Source organism: Athene cunicularia (genome assembly GCF_003259725.1).
Source record: "Athene cunicularia isolate RWA chromosome 5 unlocalized genomic scaffold, athCun1 chr5_part3, whole genome shotgun sequence".
In the NCBI taxonomy this organism is placed as follows: Eukaryota; Metazoa; Chordata; class Aves; order Strigiformes; family Strigidae; genus Athene; species Athene cunicularia.
In genome coordinates, this window is record NW_020799103.1 from 7,152,163 (window position 1) to 7,171,653 (window position 19,491).

The following is a 19,491-nucleotide window of genomic DNA, read 5'->3' on the forward strand; positions in this document are numbered from 1 at the left end:
TCAATGCATTACTTCAATCTAAGCCACCACCAGACTTTCTCATCTGTACCTCATCTTTATCCTAACTGCCCTGCCTAACAATAACACTACAAAAATCCTTCTATGTAATTATTTTCTTCCCTATCCCAACAAAGCAAGCTGTGCATCCTAACTAGGTAAAGGTATCCTCACATAGGTATCAGTCTAAACACTTATGAATATTCATGTTGGAATACCTAATCTGTTTTAGCTTTAAACACATTCATAAAATGTTTTGAGGTCACTCACACCCTTACATGAAGTATGTTAAATAAAAATATTTATTTATCTTGACTTACACTTCAAAAATGGAATACAAAACACACAACATAAATTGTATGGGCCCTTCGCGGAAATAAATAGGGGTCTTTTTTCATTAATCCAAAAATCTGTGTTTCTCTGTTTTCTCCTAACTACCAGATACTGAATGACCAAGAAAAAAGCTGCAAAATGAATGTGTATTTATGTAGATTCATACTGAACAATGCAGGCACAATGTCAAAGAAGTGTTTGAAAGATGCCCTAGTACTGAGTCTTCATTTGATTCTAAAGCTCAGACTGAAACTTATTTTTTCTTTTCTTTCTTTTCATCTTAACTAGTGTTTAATAGACAAATACTACTCAGCTGAGTGAGATCAGACTTACAAGATTTGCTGGAGATTCTTTACTCGACTTAATGCCCCAGTCAAAGATGCATAAGCTTGGGTTTGCTGTAGTTGGCACACTCCTCCAGTTCAACTCCACAGCCTTTCTAGAATTAGTGGTCTTTTGAATACATCATACTAATATAAAGTAAGAGTACTAACTTGAGTACGATAGATAAAGATGCAGTAAGAACCCTGGCTAACAGATTGAGATTCTAATGCTGTATTTGTTCCCCTCTCAGTCTTCAGACTTAAAGTTCATGAACTTCCCTGTTTGAGAAACTGTTTGCCATATGAGCTGCTATGTTTATTACATGAGCTATAGTCTACCTTTCCTGTATCTATTTTGTTTTTCACTCTTTTTATTAAAAAGCTCAGAAGAGCTCTTCTGAGACTAGTGACTGCATCATTCTTGAGCACAGTGGTAACAGCATGTCTGAACAGTAAACTATTATTTCAGAAAACAGACTAGAGAACAAAACAGAACCCCAGTGCTGTCTCCTTATCTGCCCTTTCCTCATCTACCTGTATTATACTGTAATGCAATTACTGGAGTTTTACATCTATCTCTTTACAAAACGGGCTTGTTCGACATCTCGGTACTACAGAAATGAGTGTTTGAAGGCAAGGACAAATGATAAATGAACCTTAATTAATGCACTATCTATTAGACCAATGCAATACAGACCATATATGAAGAAACTAAAATTGTCTTACCGTACACTTTGTGCTCATTGTAATGGTCAGGGTGAAATCTGAAGAGAATTCTAAGTCTGGAGTGGATGCAGTATTACAGTCAATACGCTGTCGAAAGGAATAATACGAATCTGTCAGTAACAGTACTGAATTTAATTTAAGATCTTCCTTTGGATGAAGGTTGTTCAGTTGCTCCCATAGACAAGTTTTCTAGGGCAATACTAATTCAGCACTTCAAAAATAGGAAGAGACCTACACTGACAGAACACCTAAAACCCCTCTTCCCCAAATGCCAAAATAGATACTCTGACTAGCAGCAGTACAGAAGTAAATATAGTAGCTCACAAGTTACTCTATGAGCGCTGCCCATTGCTGAAATTAAGCAGCTTTCACAGGCACCTTCAACTTACTCCTTGTTCATGAAGTCACACAGTAAACTACAGTAGGAAACCAGTATGGGTTAAAATTGGGCTTTTTTGATTTGCCAGATTAGTTTTGTATTGATCATGGAACAATTGAAATGGACCTCTAGAAATCACTTAGACCAACCCCCTGCTCAAAGCAGGGTCAGCTAGAGCAGGCTGCTCAGCACCATGTCCAAACTGCTTTGAATACCTCCAAGGATAGACTCCACAACCTCCCAAGCCCACCCCTGCCACTGTGCAATTGCCCTCACAGGAAAATAGTGCTTCCTTGGCTTCAAAGGCAACTACATGGGGTTCAACCTGTGCCTGTTGCTTCCCATCCTGACCCTGAGCTCCACTGACAAGGGTCTGGCCCCACCTCCTTTACTCCCACCACCAACAGGCATTTACACACCCTGATAAGAATCTCCTCTGAGCCTTCTCTTCTCCAGATAACACAAGCCCAGCTCTTTCAGCCTCTCCCTGCACCACAGATGCTCCTGTCCCTTCAGCAGCTTTTTGGCCTGTCCCTGGTCACACTCCATGACATCCACCTCACTCCTGCACTGGGGAACCCAGGACTGGGCACAGCACTCCAGAAGCCATCGACGTGGGACACGGCCGTCTCCCTGGGCTGAGTACGAGAGAAAGTTCACTTCTCTTGACCTGCCGGTGACAGTCATCTTCCTAACGCAGCCCAGGAGGCTGCTTGGCTGCCTTTGCCCCAAGGGTGCGTGTTGCTGGCTCACGGACAACTTGGTGTTGACCAGGACCCCCAAATTCTTCTCCGCAAAGCTGCTTCCCAGCCAGCAGCCCCCACCTCTGCTGATGCCTGGGGTTATTCCTCCATCCCTGGCTGCAGGACTCTGCATGGCCCTTTGACTGCCCCGAGTCCTATGCTCAAGACTGTCGCTGGCCCATTTCTCCAGCCTATGCAGGCCCTTCTGAACAGCAGCACAACCATGTGCAGTGATGTAACAGTGAAATATCAGTAACACAACAGAAGGAAAAAAAAAAAGCAGCACACAAGGCAAAGAACTGCTTTGCTATTTTAAAAGTAACAGAAAACAACAGCATCCAGGACAACCACAGTAACAGTGTCAAATCAAACTGCAACCTGCATTTCAATATTATTTTAAAGATATATTTTTATATTTTTTTATATATATATATATTTTTTTTTAAAAAAAAAACGAGTTTCTAAAGAGAAATATTCAGATTTTAGTTTTTCACAAAAATTCCACCACATTTTTTTTCACTGTATTCAGTTCTTCAGTTTACAAACTAGTTAAAATGCTTTATCCAAGAACATCATATACTGCTGAAGTTAAAAGTCATACACATTATTAATCAGTATTTCTTGCTGCTGCCTTATCTTTCTTCAGGGACTTTTTTGCCTCCTGAAAAGTTACATTATAAACTATACAAAAGAAGCAGCAGATAATCTGGGCAAACACACTAAAATAGCTTCTGTAATAACCATATGATAAATTGGAACGTTTTTAAACTTTCCCTCAGAAATATATTCCATTTGTTCTGTGGAATGCCTATCGATTAAAACAATTTACCTATAATGCCACTGTTGCTCAACTCATTAATTTTACTATTTTGTACTGTAACTCCAAACGAGCTCATGCATTGACTTTAGGTTATTTTTTAAAATGACAATTGCTACTGATAACAAATGCATATAAACCCATTAAGTATAACAATTATGCAAAATGCTGCACAGTAACATAATGGGCTAAGCACATACACTGGTGCTGGACAGTGACTGCTCATGGCAGTACTTACTAGAAAGGGACGGGTACTGTTATCAGGAAAGCATCTTGCTTCTAAAATGACAGCAGCTTATAGGCTGCATTGGACACATTTAACTATAGTTATTTTCAACACTTTCCAGGTTAAGAAGTGTTTTAATTTATTTGTTTGCCTAACAAACCGACAAAGTTCAACTTAGCAACACAACTGTTAATTTAGAGCATGTTATATGTTATTTTCTGTATATGAAGCTTGACCTATTAGTAAGAAGTACTGAACTACACTTTCACTTGAATCAGAGCATGCAAAATGTTAGAGAAAAGTGGCAGGCAGGAAAAGTGCCTATGCCTCACTCATTGTACAATCAAACCTGTCAGAGCTAACAATTATTGACTCAGATACTTGATCTCAGTAACTCTGTTTTGTGTGCATTCATTCACTAACGGTTGAATTTATCTTCCCCATGATGACAGTCTACAGAGTATATTTCAACAACTGCTTTGATGACTCTACCCTCTCCTTACACTCAAGGAAAACAGAAATTTGTAAGCCTCAAGTCACACAACTTATTGTAGGTGTCCTTAGGAATGTTATTTCACTCACTCTAGAGGGAGTCTAGTCAATAAGCTCAGAATAAAATGCAAGACATCTGTAATTACTTCAACACCTACAAATAAAGAAAGCAGAGATGCACCAGTCATCCAATTTAGTTAAGTTAAAGAAATATCAGTCCCAGCACTTCTTACATTTGAATACCCAATTTAAAAAACTTAATACTTTAAAATGTTCTCTGTAATAAAATCATAGGCAAGAAAATCTTAAACAATAATTTGCATCAGGACATACTTACAACAAAACTGTACTTCACCTGTTACTGATTTTGTAGGCAGAATGACAACTGAATACAACAAGTATGAACAAGCAACTACGCTGGAAGACTGGAACTACCCTCAGTAAGGGTGTCAAGTTCAGCGATGAATTATGTAAACCCATTTTCTTCTACATAAAAATAGGATAGGAACGCATTTAAATAGAAATTACCTCTATTTAACAGGCAATTCCCACTGAAGAGCAGTAATATTACTGCCTTAAGTGTTTTACAATAGAAAAGTAACTATATGAACAATAATTAGAATACCATTGTAGCCAAAAATCTTGGTTTATAATAGTCTTCTCAACTTGAACTGTTCAAATTATTACGAATCACAAAGTTCATGAGAATTTCAATCTAGTCAGTGTTCTGGAATTACATCTCATCACATAGGTGTTCTCTCACAGGAATCACTACCTATGGTGTAGCTGCAAGGAATTGCCAATATTCCCCATCACAAAGCTGCCATAAAAAAAGACAACACAGAAAACCAAGCATAAAATTAATTCCACAAATACTGCAGAAACTACCATTACTTTTTCAGACATGGCCATCCTGTTAGACGAAGGTGACAGTCAGTGATCCTCCAATGAAAGATCTTTAAAGCCAGAAATAGGTATGAAGCTCCCCTACAACTCCATACACTGACTGAGGTGAAGAGGAAAGCAAAGTAGAAGATAATTCTATATTGTAGGGTTTCTTTGGTATAGTTTAAAATTTCAGTTATGCAACTTGTAACTTACTAAAACGCAAGTAAATTTGGGCTTGGACAGATGAAAATGTAGAAAAGAACAACCTAAATATAGGAAGATTACTTTATTAGGAGCTTAAACTTGGTAAAGCAATTAATACAAGTCTCAGTCTTAACACCAAGAGCCTTACTGTATTTGTATCATTCTGAAGATACCCAAGTTTGTGTATGTGTATTTTTCCCCCCTCCTTCATAAAAAAAAGAAAACTTCTAATCTAACAACTAAAAATTTAATAAGTAGGGTACCTTAATGACAGCGGCTGTAGATATCAGCGTGTTTGGATCCAGCACCTCCACAACAGCTTCTGGAATTACAGCCTTCTTCATGCAAGACATGTCAAAGCCATATACATCTTCCCAGAAAAGCAGCTTGTCCACATGTTTATTCATATCCCCAACAGCTACTAGACTAATGGTGCAAATGTCAGGATAAACTGTAACAACAGAAAGATTTTATTGTTGACATGCATAAAGAGGACCTTTTTTGTTTTACTTTCTCTGTGATTAATGTCTTAAAAGAACAAAGAGAACTTCTTTCAGCTCTTGAACAAGACACTTTTTCTGCTACTTTATTTTCTGAAGTCCCATTTGAAAAAACGAGACATTAGAACTTAATTTTCCCACACTACTCTGGTAACAGTATTACCTGTTTGTGATAAAATATCTTTGTAGTTGAAGCCCGCTGCCACAAAATGACTGGAAACTTGCTGAGGAAAATAATTTGGAAGATCCTAGTTTGGCTTCTATGCAGAGACTGACCTAAAATGTATTTAATAACTGCAGACAAGACACCCCAAGGAAGATTCAAGTGAGGGCTTTGCAATAACAAGAAGCCCCTGTGAAATGACCGGATTTCCAGAAAAGAGCAAATATTCTTAACTCTGGAGTTTTATTCCTGTTTCTTATCACGTCTGGCTGATACTCGCCTTACAACCTAAATAAATATTTCTGGTTACTGAAAGAGAATAACCACTCTTCTATCTGCACCTGAAGAGTATGGAAATGACCCAACAGAAGAGAACTTCATTGATTCCCCCCAGGTTTTAGGATGACAGCTATCATGCTTACACTATCCTCCCATTCATGCTTTCCCTTCTCCCAGGAATATCTTCAGGAGTACCTATTTACAGCATTTCCAAACAGTAGTGGAAGACTGACATTTGCCTTTTTAACAGCTGCCTACAGCAAAGCCAGTCAATCTCTTGGAAATCTCTATCCACTACTGATTTTAGCACAGAGAACAGCTGCTATTGAACCTGGCTGACTATCAAAGAGAAGCTCAATTTATATTTATTTAGCTAGGTTTCTTTTCACAAAGAAGTTCCCATGTTTTGTTTTCAGGATTTTTAAAGCTTTTAAAGCCACGTGCATTGAATACTTGACCTGGCTTCAGTGTAAGATGCCTACTAATAAACACCTAATTTTATTTCATTTTTTAATGACACATGAATGTGGCAGTGTTAATAAAACTGAAGCTAAGTTTCTCTTTTCTTCCCCAAAATCTAGTGAACTGTAAAATTAATTTTGTCTTCAGCTCTGCTTGAAATTGTTAGCTTATCAAAATGAGTATGGAGAAATCATTGGTATAGCACAGTAAGTCAGAAAAGCAGTATTTTTTTGCCTTGTAAAATACTGAAGATAGAAACAGCAAATTGAAATTGGACCTTCTATATAGCAATAGTAGATTTAGCCTAAAGGAAATAAGCTTATACATATTAATGATAAAGAAGAACCTTCTCTAAAGAAGCTTTTTCTTTTTCCATATGAAGACATTAAGCAACCACCTCTACAACTGGAATGACTAGTTTATACAAAATATGAACACAGTGTCACATTTCTCACTTTTTATTTAAAACATCATAATAAATACCAGTAAGCCTGAATTAGAATCCCATTGGTAAGCTACCATCATTCCTGCTTTGCAGATGAGGAACTCAAAGCAGGTTTCTCCAGGAACAGCCTACAATTAACACAGCAGTAACAAGGCAGGTTGATGAAAATCAAAACAGGAAGGCATTCAAGCTGTCTTGTCTGCAACAAATCATTTGGTTCCAAGCACAACTGACCACTGTCACACATGCACAAATAAAAAAAACTTAAAAAAAAAAAAATCAAATCAACATCTGGTGGTAAGAATACTTGCAATGAGTTTCTGGAGCCATGGATGTCCATTTCTCCAAGCTTTCATGTTGCTGTTTACTAGTGTGACAACTGCATTATATCCAGCTTTACCTCCCAGCATTTCAAACCTTCTAGAGCTACCACTGATGGTCCAAAAATTAAGACAGTATGAAACAGACGACACGACTACCGCCTTTGAGGGAGTATTTTTTGGGAGAATGCTCTTCATAGGACATAAGGGGTATGGTGAAAACAAGGAAGAAAAGAGACTATAATCCCTAGTTACAGAATACACTTATAGGAGCATGCTAGAGACACCGCAAACAAAAATGAAAGCCACAGCAAGAAGTGATCAACTACTTTATAACCTTCCTTCCTCAGACTAGCCCACATTTCTGGAACATTCTGTTAACAGCAAAAAGTTTACCACGTCTATCAAGTGTGAGGTATCTGAGTGGGACCATAATCAGTTTTTATTAAATCTTTGACCACACAGCAAATCCTTAAATCAGCAGTGGAACTCATGATCGATTATACAAAGTGCTTAAGAAAAAGTAAAAATGTAAAAGCTAATGCTCTAATCTAATCAGCATTTTTAGTTTAGCTTGACAAAAGCAACAACAAAAAAAGAATGCCTCTTCAGACCTTCACAAAATTAAATCTGTGTTCCCGTAACAGGGCACAGGCAAACATCAAGTTCCAAATTTACAAACCCACCCATGTCCAGAAGCATATACTACACTGAAGTTTGACTGGAAATATAAGCACGTTATCTAAATATCAGCTTAACTCATTTAAATGCTGTAGACTTCTATAAATGTTTAAAAGCATCTGCTGATTATTGCATTTGTCATTTCAGGCATTATCCTGGATCTCCCTGGAAAGCCTCTGTTCTTTCTGCAATCCTGTAACACTTTCCTGTGCAATCCTGACAGACTTGTAATTTTTTTCTGATTAAGCCCATAATTTAATAATTATTCCTTCTCACAGGTGAACTGAACAAAATTCTGATTGGACAAAAGCACATAATCCTCAGTGCTCTCTCAGATTCATCGTTTTGACCATCTGTGTCCTTCTCGACTCAGTGCCCAGAAGTCATCTGTCAGTAGTAACAGCTCACGTGGTGAACAGAATACGATGGGAAATCCTTTATCCCTTAGCAATGCCTCACAAACTTCAGGACACTGAAGGGTAAGGCAGCAATCCTCCAGATATACGGAAATAATTCCAAGTGAACACCATCATCACTTTGATGTGAACAAGCAAACCGTATTACGTTTTGAATGATGCTGTCCTTCTCTGTGTCACCCCCACCAAGTTTTGCACACATAAGGGTGTGCAAAAACCTATACTCCAGCAAGTAACAGCTTTAAAGAACAAACAGATGGGTCCTGTGCAGCAAGAATTTTATGTTCCCAAATAAAGCTATTATATACTGTACACATCACCCTAGACAGTTTGGCATAACCCACTTCAGCATGCCAGTAGGCTAAATTGAAGTAACGACGATATGACTGACTGAACACAAATCTAGAAATTTGGATTCTATTCCCAGCTCAATCACCAAAAGGTCTGGCCAAATTGCAGCTGCTTCCATTGCTTTTTTCAGCTTTCAAACAGTCCCTGTAATAACGGTCTTGGGCTCAATAGCGCAAAGTGGCTTGAGACAAAATTAAGCTTTATGGCAGATTCAGGAGTTTCTGTGGTAAGACTTCACCTCAGAACACGCTCTCAGTTTTGGCTCATCTGAATTTGGATGTGCCCACAGTTCTGCTGCTATTCATCTAACACTGCAGAAGCGTCTGTCTTGCTAAGCTGTTCGCTGAGCAACTTCTCACACATCTCAGGCACAGGCATTTACCTGCTATACAAGCTGGCAGAAGAGCAGTAATTGTAAGCATCCTAAAGAAACAGCATTCCATTTAAAATCTGGCCATACCAACTGGTGACTGTACAATCCTGTACGCTTTGTGAAGAGTCAAATATGGGCCCAAGACCATTCTCGGAACACAAAGGTTGTGTACTGCAGAACCTGCACCCCCTATCTCTCAAAGGAAACTTTGGGAGGCAAAAGCCATAGCAAATTACCAACAATACAGCTAAAGAACAAGATAATATGGCAATTTCCATAGAGGTCAAAAATTTCTGGCCCTTTTCAGAAGGCTTTGGAAGTAGTAGGCAAACAAAACAATTTCTTATAGTTTTAAGGGATGTCCCTAGATTTAATTATATTGCAGTGTAAATCTGTCAGCATATATTGATACAGAGCACACCACAACCATGTTCTGGGTCTGGCTGGACTATTCATTACTGAAAACAAAACAGCTCTTATTCTGTTACATTGGTCAAGTGGCTTCTAAGTATTTTAAAACATGCGAACAGTAATCTCTTACTTGTATCTTCTGCTTTGTGACTAAATGTTGAACAATTGCACAAAACCCCTTTTTCCTGCTGCACTCTGTAGCATACAAAAGCTCCCTGCAATCAGAGGCAAGCACTGCAGCGAGTACTGTTACACAGTCATTAATCCAATCATTAAGTCAGTGTAGTGAAACTAACTATGTGCATGGTTAGCACAAAAGGGGAAAAAAAAAAACCCAGACTGATGACTACGATTGAAAAGGTCAATATGAAATACAACACTGACAAAGGAATTAAGCACAAGGAATAAACCACATGCATAACTCATGCAGAAAGCTGCATTACATGAAGAATAAATATTTACAGGCATTTAAACACTGCTTAAGATGACACCATCTAAGCTACTTAAAAGGATACAAGAACTCTATTTCAAAATAAAACTTTTTTGTTCTGTCACTTCCCTACCCTCAAACCATGAAGAAAATGGGCATATTCCCACCAGGACAGGATAAATCTGCTGAACTGAAACAATATCATTCCATTAGTTATTTCATGCTGCTTCTTGTGTTTGAAACCATGTCCTCCCCACACAGCTTTCCTCCTCCAGCAAAACATCATATGCATTTTTAATTCATACTAGCTTACTCAAACAGTATCACATCTTACAGAATACAAATTACTAGTCTCTGTTAGCAGTCATGCAGAAACCGGGATTTTCAAAGGGGAAAACAAACATCCACACGGGTGGGAAGAAGTAGGGAGGAAAAATTTAGACTGTACTTAAGAATAAATAACCCCTCTATTCTTAAAAAACACCATTAATTTGAGACCTTGATACTCCACCTAATGTTCTTCTATTACCCATACAGTAAATTAATGCCTTGAAGCTCACACTAATGGAAACATTTTTCATTTAGACTGGCAACTTTCTCATTCATGCATAGCTTATTCTAAGTCTCTGAGTTAATTTAGTTTCCCCCCAGAGCTAAATTTATTAAAAGAATTATGCGCACCAACCTGAGCCTCCCTCTGCCAGGTACTTGTCCTTTGCATAGATGACAGAATCCAGCATTGACTCAAAAAGAAGGAAATAACCCTGTTGATAGAAATGGGAAGAACTTAGAAATCATTATGTTTCTTAGGTAGCATATTTAATCAATCTACAGATAGGCTTTATCAACACAGTTTAAGAACTTTATGTGCCCATACACCTCAGCAAAATCAAGCATGCAGTGAATTGGTCAACAGCAGCATTGTCAGTTCAAAACTTTAGTTCCATGAACTATCATCTTTAATTTCCCAAATGGCAACTATTTAGCACCTACTAAATTAATAAACTGTATGCAATAAATATCTAATCCACAACAATAATTACCTTGTAGAGTCCTACATCAAAAGAAATCAAATTCAACTTAAACCAAGTGATAAGTTGTATATATTGAAAATAACTCTGAGGCAACATACAAAAAAACCCAACAAAAGACAACCAGGAAAATCCCTTCCCACTTATAACTGCAAATAACTTTAAAATAATTGTCAGAGAAACACCAAATGGAATGCATCTTTGCTACTTCGCATCTGCAACCTCATGGTGCCTTGTACCATCTTGGGCAATGCTCACTATGACAGCTGGAAATAAATCATATACCAGAGGCATGGGTTCTCTGGATGTTCTACATCATTTAGCAGGACTTGAACTTAAAAAATTCTCGGGATAAAAGAAGGTTAGAACTAGATTTGCATAGGGGTTTTTTGTGTTGAGGTTAATTTTATAGCAGGTTAATCATACTACTATAGATGTTTAGAATAACTTAAGCAAATCAGCTGTTTTCTGAAACAGAAAAAAATTTCCTTAAACATTTGCGATATAAAAAGCAATATAGATCACATAAAATCAGCATTTTAGCTAAAACATCCGATTTCTCAACTACTTTTAAGTAAACTGCAGATTTAAGAGATATATAGCCCTTTGTTTCCCCTTGATTTACTGATTTCACACCCCTCCTATCTTCCAAGTTTGAATACAATCCCTGTTCTTACTGAATACTGTAACACATTTAATCCACATATGCATTCTTACAACATCAAATCAGTTAAGATAAATCATACTGCCATACATTCTGGATTTTCACTTAGCATCCTAATTCTTGTTTTGCTTAAAAACACAGCTTAGCTACATGGCTTGATTTATACAGTGCTTGCCAGTAGGAAAGAACAAAAAAAGGACAACTACAAGTCCAGCTTTGGACCTGCAGTCCTATAAGCCCAGTCAGCAGGAACCAAACAAAGCAAAACTAAGACTTTTTCCTTCCTCTTTACTATTCTTCCATATTTGTACAATTATAGGGATTTTTTTTTTTCTTTTAGTTTTTTATTTTTGAAGTCATCATGCCACAGTACTGAAGACCGATAGCACTGCATGGGAACTGCACTGCTAAAGCCACCAAGTGTACTTCAAGTTTATGCCATCAGAGATGTTTATTTTGCCCAAGGCTCTTAGAACAAAAAATGCTGCAAGTTCAGAACTGCTTATAAACATCACCATCCACACTACAGCCTTCACAAAAAAGAACAAAACTAGAAAACCAGAAGCTTGAAGCATAATGTATTTGTATTTAATAAGAACATAGTTTGAAAATAATGGAAACACCCGTTTCTTCTGGTAACAATGCTCGACTGCACAGTTTCCTTCCAAATGTTGCCTGTTCTTCCAGTTTACTGCCTAATTTTTATCAAGTCCTTAATAAGCCCAGAATGAGACTACTGCTTTGTGAGCAATATCATTTTTAATAAGCTTTGCAAAATCATTGACAAGGCCAGGAGCTCCAACGGCATCAGGCAGAGATGATTTTATGCCTACAGCAAACCAAAAGCAGAGTAGAACCAGTTTTCTTTTTTATACTTATTCTTGCAGTTAAAAAAAAAGAATGTTTTCATAAAAATTCCTTCCAGATGCTTTTAACTGAAAATGAGTTGTTTTCACAGTATGTTAAATGTGACCTCAAGGACATATCTGAAGTCTAGTTACCAGCAAGAGTCAGTGAGTTACAAAGCGATATTTTTACGGATCATCTCTTCACTTACTTCTTCCTGCCTAAAATGCCCATCACCTACAACATCTGCCAAACAAGCGCAAGATACAGCTGGAATACGCACCTTCTCATGAAAAACACAGGAAATTCTCACCGTCCTTTCCCCAACCTTTCCACTCTGGCACTGATGGTTCTCCCCCCATCCCAGTTCTACCTTCCCCCCCAATTCATTATAGCATTCCTGTAAGTTACATAAACCGTCAATGGTACTGAATCAAGTAATTTATTACTTTTACCAAAGCGTTTTGCTCAGTGTGCTGTGCTCATCTGTAGTGTAATTTAGAATGTAATTTCACAGGCTGCTGCCTCACCTGTAGGGATGCCATCTGGAAAGAGAATTATACCTGACGTTTTTCCCCACGATGCTGTGGGGCACTTTTGCTTCCACCCCAAGAATGTTCAGGGGTTTGTTTTTTCTTAAGAGTGTATTAGCATCCTCAAAATTAATTACTGCAAAGAGATCTCCAGGAAACAAATCTGTGAGTCGCATATTAATAACTCAATCTTGCTAGTGGCTAAACTAAGACACATAAAAGGTGACATGTTCTCTGTTAAACAACACATGGCACATCTTAAATGTTATGCTGTCATATTAGGTGTTTTCTACTAAAAAGCTTTCTCAAACTGAAGTTATTTTCATGTTTTCAAAGCTGAAACGAAATGGTGGTTCTCCAGCTAACAACAAAACCACCCATAAACAGATTTGGACAGGAAGAGAAATGCACAGCACTATGGAGTTACTCCATTCAAGCATACGTCTGTCCTACACCATATCCATCCAACAAGTCAGCTATCAAAAATGCATGAGTCTACTGACAAATCTGAATCCAGAGGAATGTGATACACATTTCTTATATAACCTTTGTATCTGTATTTTGTGTTAACAGAATTATAAAAGGTTCACAAGACTTTGACAGATTAATATCCTGCATTATTTAATTTCCCTCTATTATTCAAATACACTATAGCACTCAATTCACAGCTGCATAAAAATATTTTATCAATCAAACTGTAAGTATAAAAAGTTCTTTCAACATTAGTGCTTCTGTATTCATTGCAATATTCTTCATGGAGAAAAAGAGAAAGCTCTTTAAAAGCCTCAAGACACAAGAACAACACAGAATTCTAAAGTACACCTCTATGGAGAATACTAAAGAAAAATGTTTTGTTTAAAACACAAATTACTTCAGACTAAAAATGCCTCTTCATGTACGTCTCCCTTGTCCATTCCTATCAAATACCTTAGTGGAACTTGGTTTTCCTTCATTTAATATTTTCTACTTACTGGTGAAAGCCATATATATTTCCAGAAGTGGTATTAGCAAGTTTACAGCAGCAGGAATTAGCAGAAGTTTTAGTACCACAGAAAAAACATGTAAGAATAGAACTGAGAAGAAATATTTAACTACTCGAATAAGCATTGGGTTCCTCTCCCTGCCTTCTATCAAAGATCCATTTTATTATTCTCTGTAACATATATTAACCTGGTCTGTACTCCCAATTCAGTAAGGACCAAAACTGAATATTTAATGAATTGAAAGGCAGCTATCAAGTAACTGGTCTAGAGAGTGGACTTCTTTAAAATCTCTCTCAGTATATATATAAAAAAATATATATATTTTCTTAAACTGAAGTTTCTAACTAAAAGGTTTCCACTGGAATACAGAGTAAAACAAGTTACACAGGGTATGCAAAACAGACTGGACAATGGATTCTGATTTAAAACAAAAAATGCAATCTTGCATTAACAGAAGACAGAAGTGACATGGCCCACTCAATTTTGTGAAAAATTACTTTTTATTTGACAAAATCCCCCCAAAACCTGTGGCGCATTTAAATGAGAAGCAGCAGCTACATGTAAACTCATCTGCATGCCTTGCTGCAGCACCATGTCCCTCATGCTAAGTCAGCCTTCACGCTGATATCTCACATTCCTTAAAAAAGGAAATAATGCAATACTGACAGAGCAAGTCCACACGTCAAAACCACATCTTGACTTTGAAATTGTGCACACCTTGTTGTGTCCTTAAACAACTATGAGTGAGAACACCAAATGGGAAGATCTGAAGAACAGAAGACTGATAGTCATTATTGGCGCTATCCAAAAAAATATGTATTTTTTTCATGCAAGGAAAAAATTCCTTTAGAAAAAACATTTTGCAGTAAAGAAATTAAAGCATTCAGTTACTTAGTATGCACTTTACACAGCATTATTAAAAACATAAGAAAAGCTCAATTCTTACATAAAGTTATAAATTATTACTGTTACAGAAATAGAACACATACACTAATGCACCTCCAAATACTAATAGAAACAATAAAGAACATTAAGACTACAGAAAAAACTAGTAACTGTTAAAAAAAAGTGTCATCACTCTATATCCATCATAGAAACAGGAAAGAAGAAAGGAGAGAAAAGATGGTTTCCAGTGTTTCAGACATGCTCACTTCCTAATCCTTTTCCCCAGATGCTGAATACCTCCCATCCACAGCTCAACCTGATAGCACCTCAAAATTATCTAACACACACACCAAAAAAAAAAAAAAACAAAAAAAAACAAACCAAAGACATTAGCTCCCCAAGCAATGATACAATTAAGGGACAAGTGTTCTGGACTCCATCCTTGGTTTATTTTAAGAGTCCATCGCTTTCCCAGTTTTACCTTGTGTAAAACTCTATTACATATTCAGTATCATAAAGCACTGCATAAACCAGCAATTTATGAGAATGTGCTGTACTCTGACACCGTATTTGAGACAACCATCTCAGACAATTGTCTCTCACTGTAAAACCCCTTACGAACAAGAACTGCACACATTTTTCAAATGAATCCAACTCTCAACCTCCAGCTTTATAGTCTTAGCTAGAGAAAAAGTAAAAGCATACCAAGAGAAAAACATCTATACACAGATGCAGCTGGGTAAGAACATTCCAGAAAAATATTACGTACATTTTGTTTCTTTCTGCTCGCATTCTCTCAGCAAGCAGCCTATGAAGTTTACAATTACACCACCCAAATCCATGTGTGCAATGACACAGCCACCTCTGGACGCTGACAGCAAATCTTTTTCTGCCAAGCATTCAATTTAACCAAAAACTAGCTCCAGTATTTTGCCTAAGAGCTCTCATTTCAAACTTATGTATTGTATGAAAAATTACTCAAATTACAGTAAAATATAATTGTTTCTTAAAATAGAGTATCTCTGGGGAGAATACATAAATGTGATCTTGACCGAGAGCAAGCCTCCAGTGTATAAAACTCCTAAGTACTTTCCCACCATTCCTCAGTCCACCTGCTCTCCCTTGCCCCCCTGGTTCACAGCACCCAAGAAGTCCTTGTGTTACGCTGCATACTTCAGCCATGTTTTCCTAAAAGGAATGCATGAAACATTTCAGCATGAAAAAGTCTAAATAGATAGCTTCATCTGGCTCTTCAGCAGTTCAACAGGCCCCCAGTCTTCAGCAATCTGCCTTCTGGACACCAACAGAGCAGCTCACAGCTCATCGCAGCTTCCACTGCCCCTCTCCATGGTTTTACATGTAGTGGTTGCAGTCAAACACAATCACACAGATGCCCTGCTTATGGTCTGATTTTAACAAACACACATATGTCAGAGGTCACAAACAAAGCAGTTAGTCTTTATGTGAAAAGCAAGATCCCTGCTAATTTCTTTCATAGGCTTAAATAAAGCCACTGAAAAGACAGTTGCTCATCATTCAAACTAGATAACAAAAACATATCCAGTTGAATTTAAATCTGAAAAGTATTATTGTGAAAGATGGTAAAATACACATTTGAAATGTGATCTGGAGATATATATATCTATATCTATATAGATAGATATAGATATATATAAAAACATACACAACACACATCCTTACCCACTGTGCAATATTTAAGATGCTTCTCCCATTCTGTCATATTTTAAGGCAACAAATTTAAAAATGAAAGAGAAGTAGGAACAGCAAGCAGTCTGTGGAAGTTACAGGTCACTTACACAATTAAGACAACGATCATCAGAAAACATTGCATTGGAGATGCTCCTAATGCAATATTGCACCTTTTACAATACACTGTTCTGGATGCCTCCTTTTTGAGAAAGCCTGTTCTAGAACTATTCCTGGGGGATGCAGTATTTTTTTCTCCTTTGCCTCCATTCTGTCGCTTCACACTTGTTTTTAGTTTTCTGATGCTCCACAGATGGTTCTAAAAAAGCTTACAGTCCATACCAAACAAAACAAAGCTGTGGCTCCACAAGAGGGGATGATGTTTACTAGTCTAAAAGCAGTTTGTTTTCTAAACAGAACAGCAACTTTTTATATTTTTGCTACAAAGAAAAAACACTGTTCCCATTGGAATTCTCCTGCTAGTCCACAGAGATTCTCTAAAGGGCTGAATTCCTTTTTTGCTCTCACACTTCACATTTCCAACATTTTCAAGCACTACATTTACTTATTAACAAAAGATTTCACAGTGGTCAGTGTCATATAAGGAATGAAAACAAAAAGCAAATTCACACAAAGCCAGACAAAAAGGAATCTTCATTTGCATCTAGGCAACATAATGTTCCTTTCTGGACAGTGCATACACTGTGCAGCTATCAATCTTATTTTCAGGGCACTGTCCTCTTTATCTCTGTATTGCAGCAACCTATAAAAATGCTAACATTGCTAAATATTTAGAATACCCCATTAAGGGAAATGCACATGACTATATATTATGACATTAAAAGGTAAATTAGCACACAAATGTGAAACATGGAACTTTCAATATTTCATTTCTTATAAGAGCAGCTTTTTGAAATCCTCTACTTCATCTTAGAGGCACTGATTTACATGACTTCAGCACTTAAATGCCCAAGTTGCTTTTAAAACCAAATCTTGGGCTCCAGAATGAGAAATGTGATTCTGGGAACATTATTCTTGGTGCACGTATTAGGTAACTGATAAGAAGTTTCCCTGAAAGAACTATAATTACATTTCTAGTGAAGTCACTATACTGTCAGAAATCACTAACCATAACACACTATTTTTAAATCCTCAGTTTAGGCCAATGGCTTAAACCTTCCTTGAAACTAGTGACCTCAACACTAAATTAATCTCATGCTTCAAATAACGTTCATTATAGTAGTGGAAGAAAAACTTTTGCAGATTTCCTGCTCGCTGAAATATGGACTACAAAAACCTTCAGAAAAGTAAACCAAAAAAATATATTTCCACCTTTACCTGGACACTAGTTAGATACATATGGATCGATACTGAACATGTGACCTCGCTCCTGAAGGCCCTTGCATACAGTACAACAGCCACAGTTTAAAAACAAAACACCAAAACAAGTAACTTATATTCTGTTTTCATTATTGATCTTAAGCTTGAAGGGCAAAATAATTTTTCTTTAACCCAAACTGTGGGAACTAGCATGAAGAAAACCTGTGCTTTCAAATGCATTCTGAAGGTCTGCAAAATGAGGAGACTGAATAGTGGAAGTTTACAAAAAGTCACAGGGGGTGATTCCTACCACACTGGTAAGGAACAGACTTAATTCAGTCACTGTGAAGTTCAGCCTGGCACTGGGTCTTTGTAACACAGATTTCTTTATTAGGATCAATGGCAGGTAACAAGCACAACTGTGTAAGTCATCAGCCAGCATGTGAATAAAGGTAACAGGCAAATGGGTGAAATCCAGTGGATTGCAGCAAACGGCTCCTTTACACACTGTATACTGCATCTCCTGTTGTCCATCATCTTTAATATAAGAATAAGTGATTTTAAAAGTGCATAATAAAAAAATGCCATGAACAGTAACGCTGTTTTCAAGCTCTACATGTATTTGCAGATCTCCCGCTGCACATGCTCCCTACCTCACCGCCCTTCCCACACTCAGGATAGTGTTTAGTGGTCTTCACAAACTGAAGGTATTTTACATCAGAATCATCTAGCTAAATAACTAATACAATATTTCTTCATTAATTTCACCTAAAAAGAAGTACCCTATTACGGAGTAGAGTACTGCTGTAGATTTGTATACTCACTACATAACAGACACTTACTGCTGTACCCAAACCAGCTCAGCTGTACTTAAGAGAACCTTGACTTGAAAGGGCATGAACAAGGGGGATCAGGAACTGCATCTGAGTACCACACAACCATCATCCCCTCTCCAACACTGTCAGATACACTGTTGCAAGCATGACAGATCTTTGTTAAAAAATAGCATGGCTTAGAAAATAATTTTTTGAATTAAATAAGACAATAGATTTTTTTCTCCTGAAAATAACTGTCTTTAAAAGAATACTCATGCACCTTACCATCCATTCAGATATAATTACATCCACTTTTTCCAAAGGCAGATCAGCTTCTTCAATTCTTCCTTTGACCAATGTAATGGTATTTTCAAGTTTGTTTAATCTGCAAGTCACAACAAATTAATTCATATTTCCAATTTACACTGTCAAGAGAGATATTCTGATGTTTATATTTTGCATTTCTCCCTCCCCCCAATAACTAACTTTGTTTAACTCATCAAGAAAACACTAAAATGTAATATTCCTCTTCTTGGTTACTTTTCAGAGAGAAAGCTTCTGAGCAACCAAAAATAGCAGCAGATAGAAGTGCCAGGCAAAGATAGTAGACAGTAAATCTGTATACTTCCAGTGTGCTGTGCATGCAAATGTGTAAGCTTTCAGAAATCAGGAAAATAGAGAAGACGACAATTTAAAATGGCACTCCTTTTTACTCAGAGTTGCTTGTTCCCTGCTCTCCTTCTCTGAC

The 19,491-nt window shown here is 37.2% G+C and overlaps 1 protein-coding gene across 1 annotated transcript in view; it reads right to left on the bottom strand.

Moving 5' to 3' along the window:
* PRMT3 (protein arginine methyltransferase 3) overlaps positions 1-19,491 on the bottom strand; it is a gene marked incomplete at its 5' end in the record, with an annotated part of 70,943 nt that overhangs the window by 28,883 nt on the left and 22,569 nt on the right. Inside the window, 4 exons of the mRNA XM_026850690.1 lie at positions 1,380-1,466; positions 5,392-5,579; positions 10,645-10,723; positions 19,029-19,128. Coding sequence (XP_026706491.1) covers positions 1,380-1,466; positions 5,392-5,579; positions 10,645-10,723; positions 19,029-19,128 — 454 coding nt within the window. The remainder of the gene's footprint in view (positions 1-1,379; positions 1,467-5,391; positions 5,580-10,644; positions 10,724-19,028; positions 19,129-19,491) is intronic.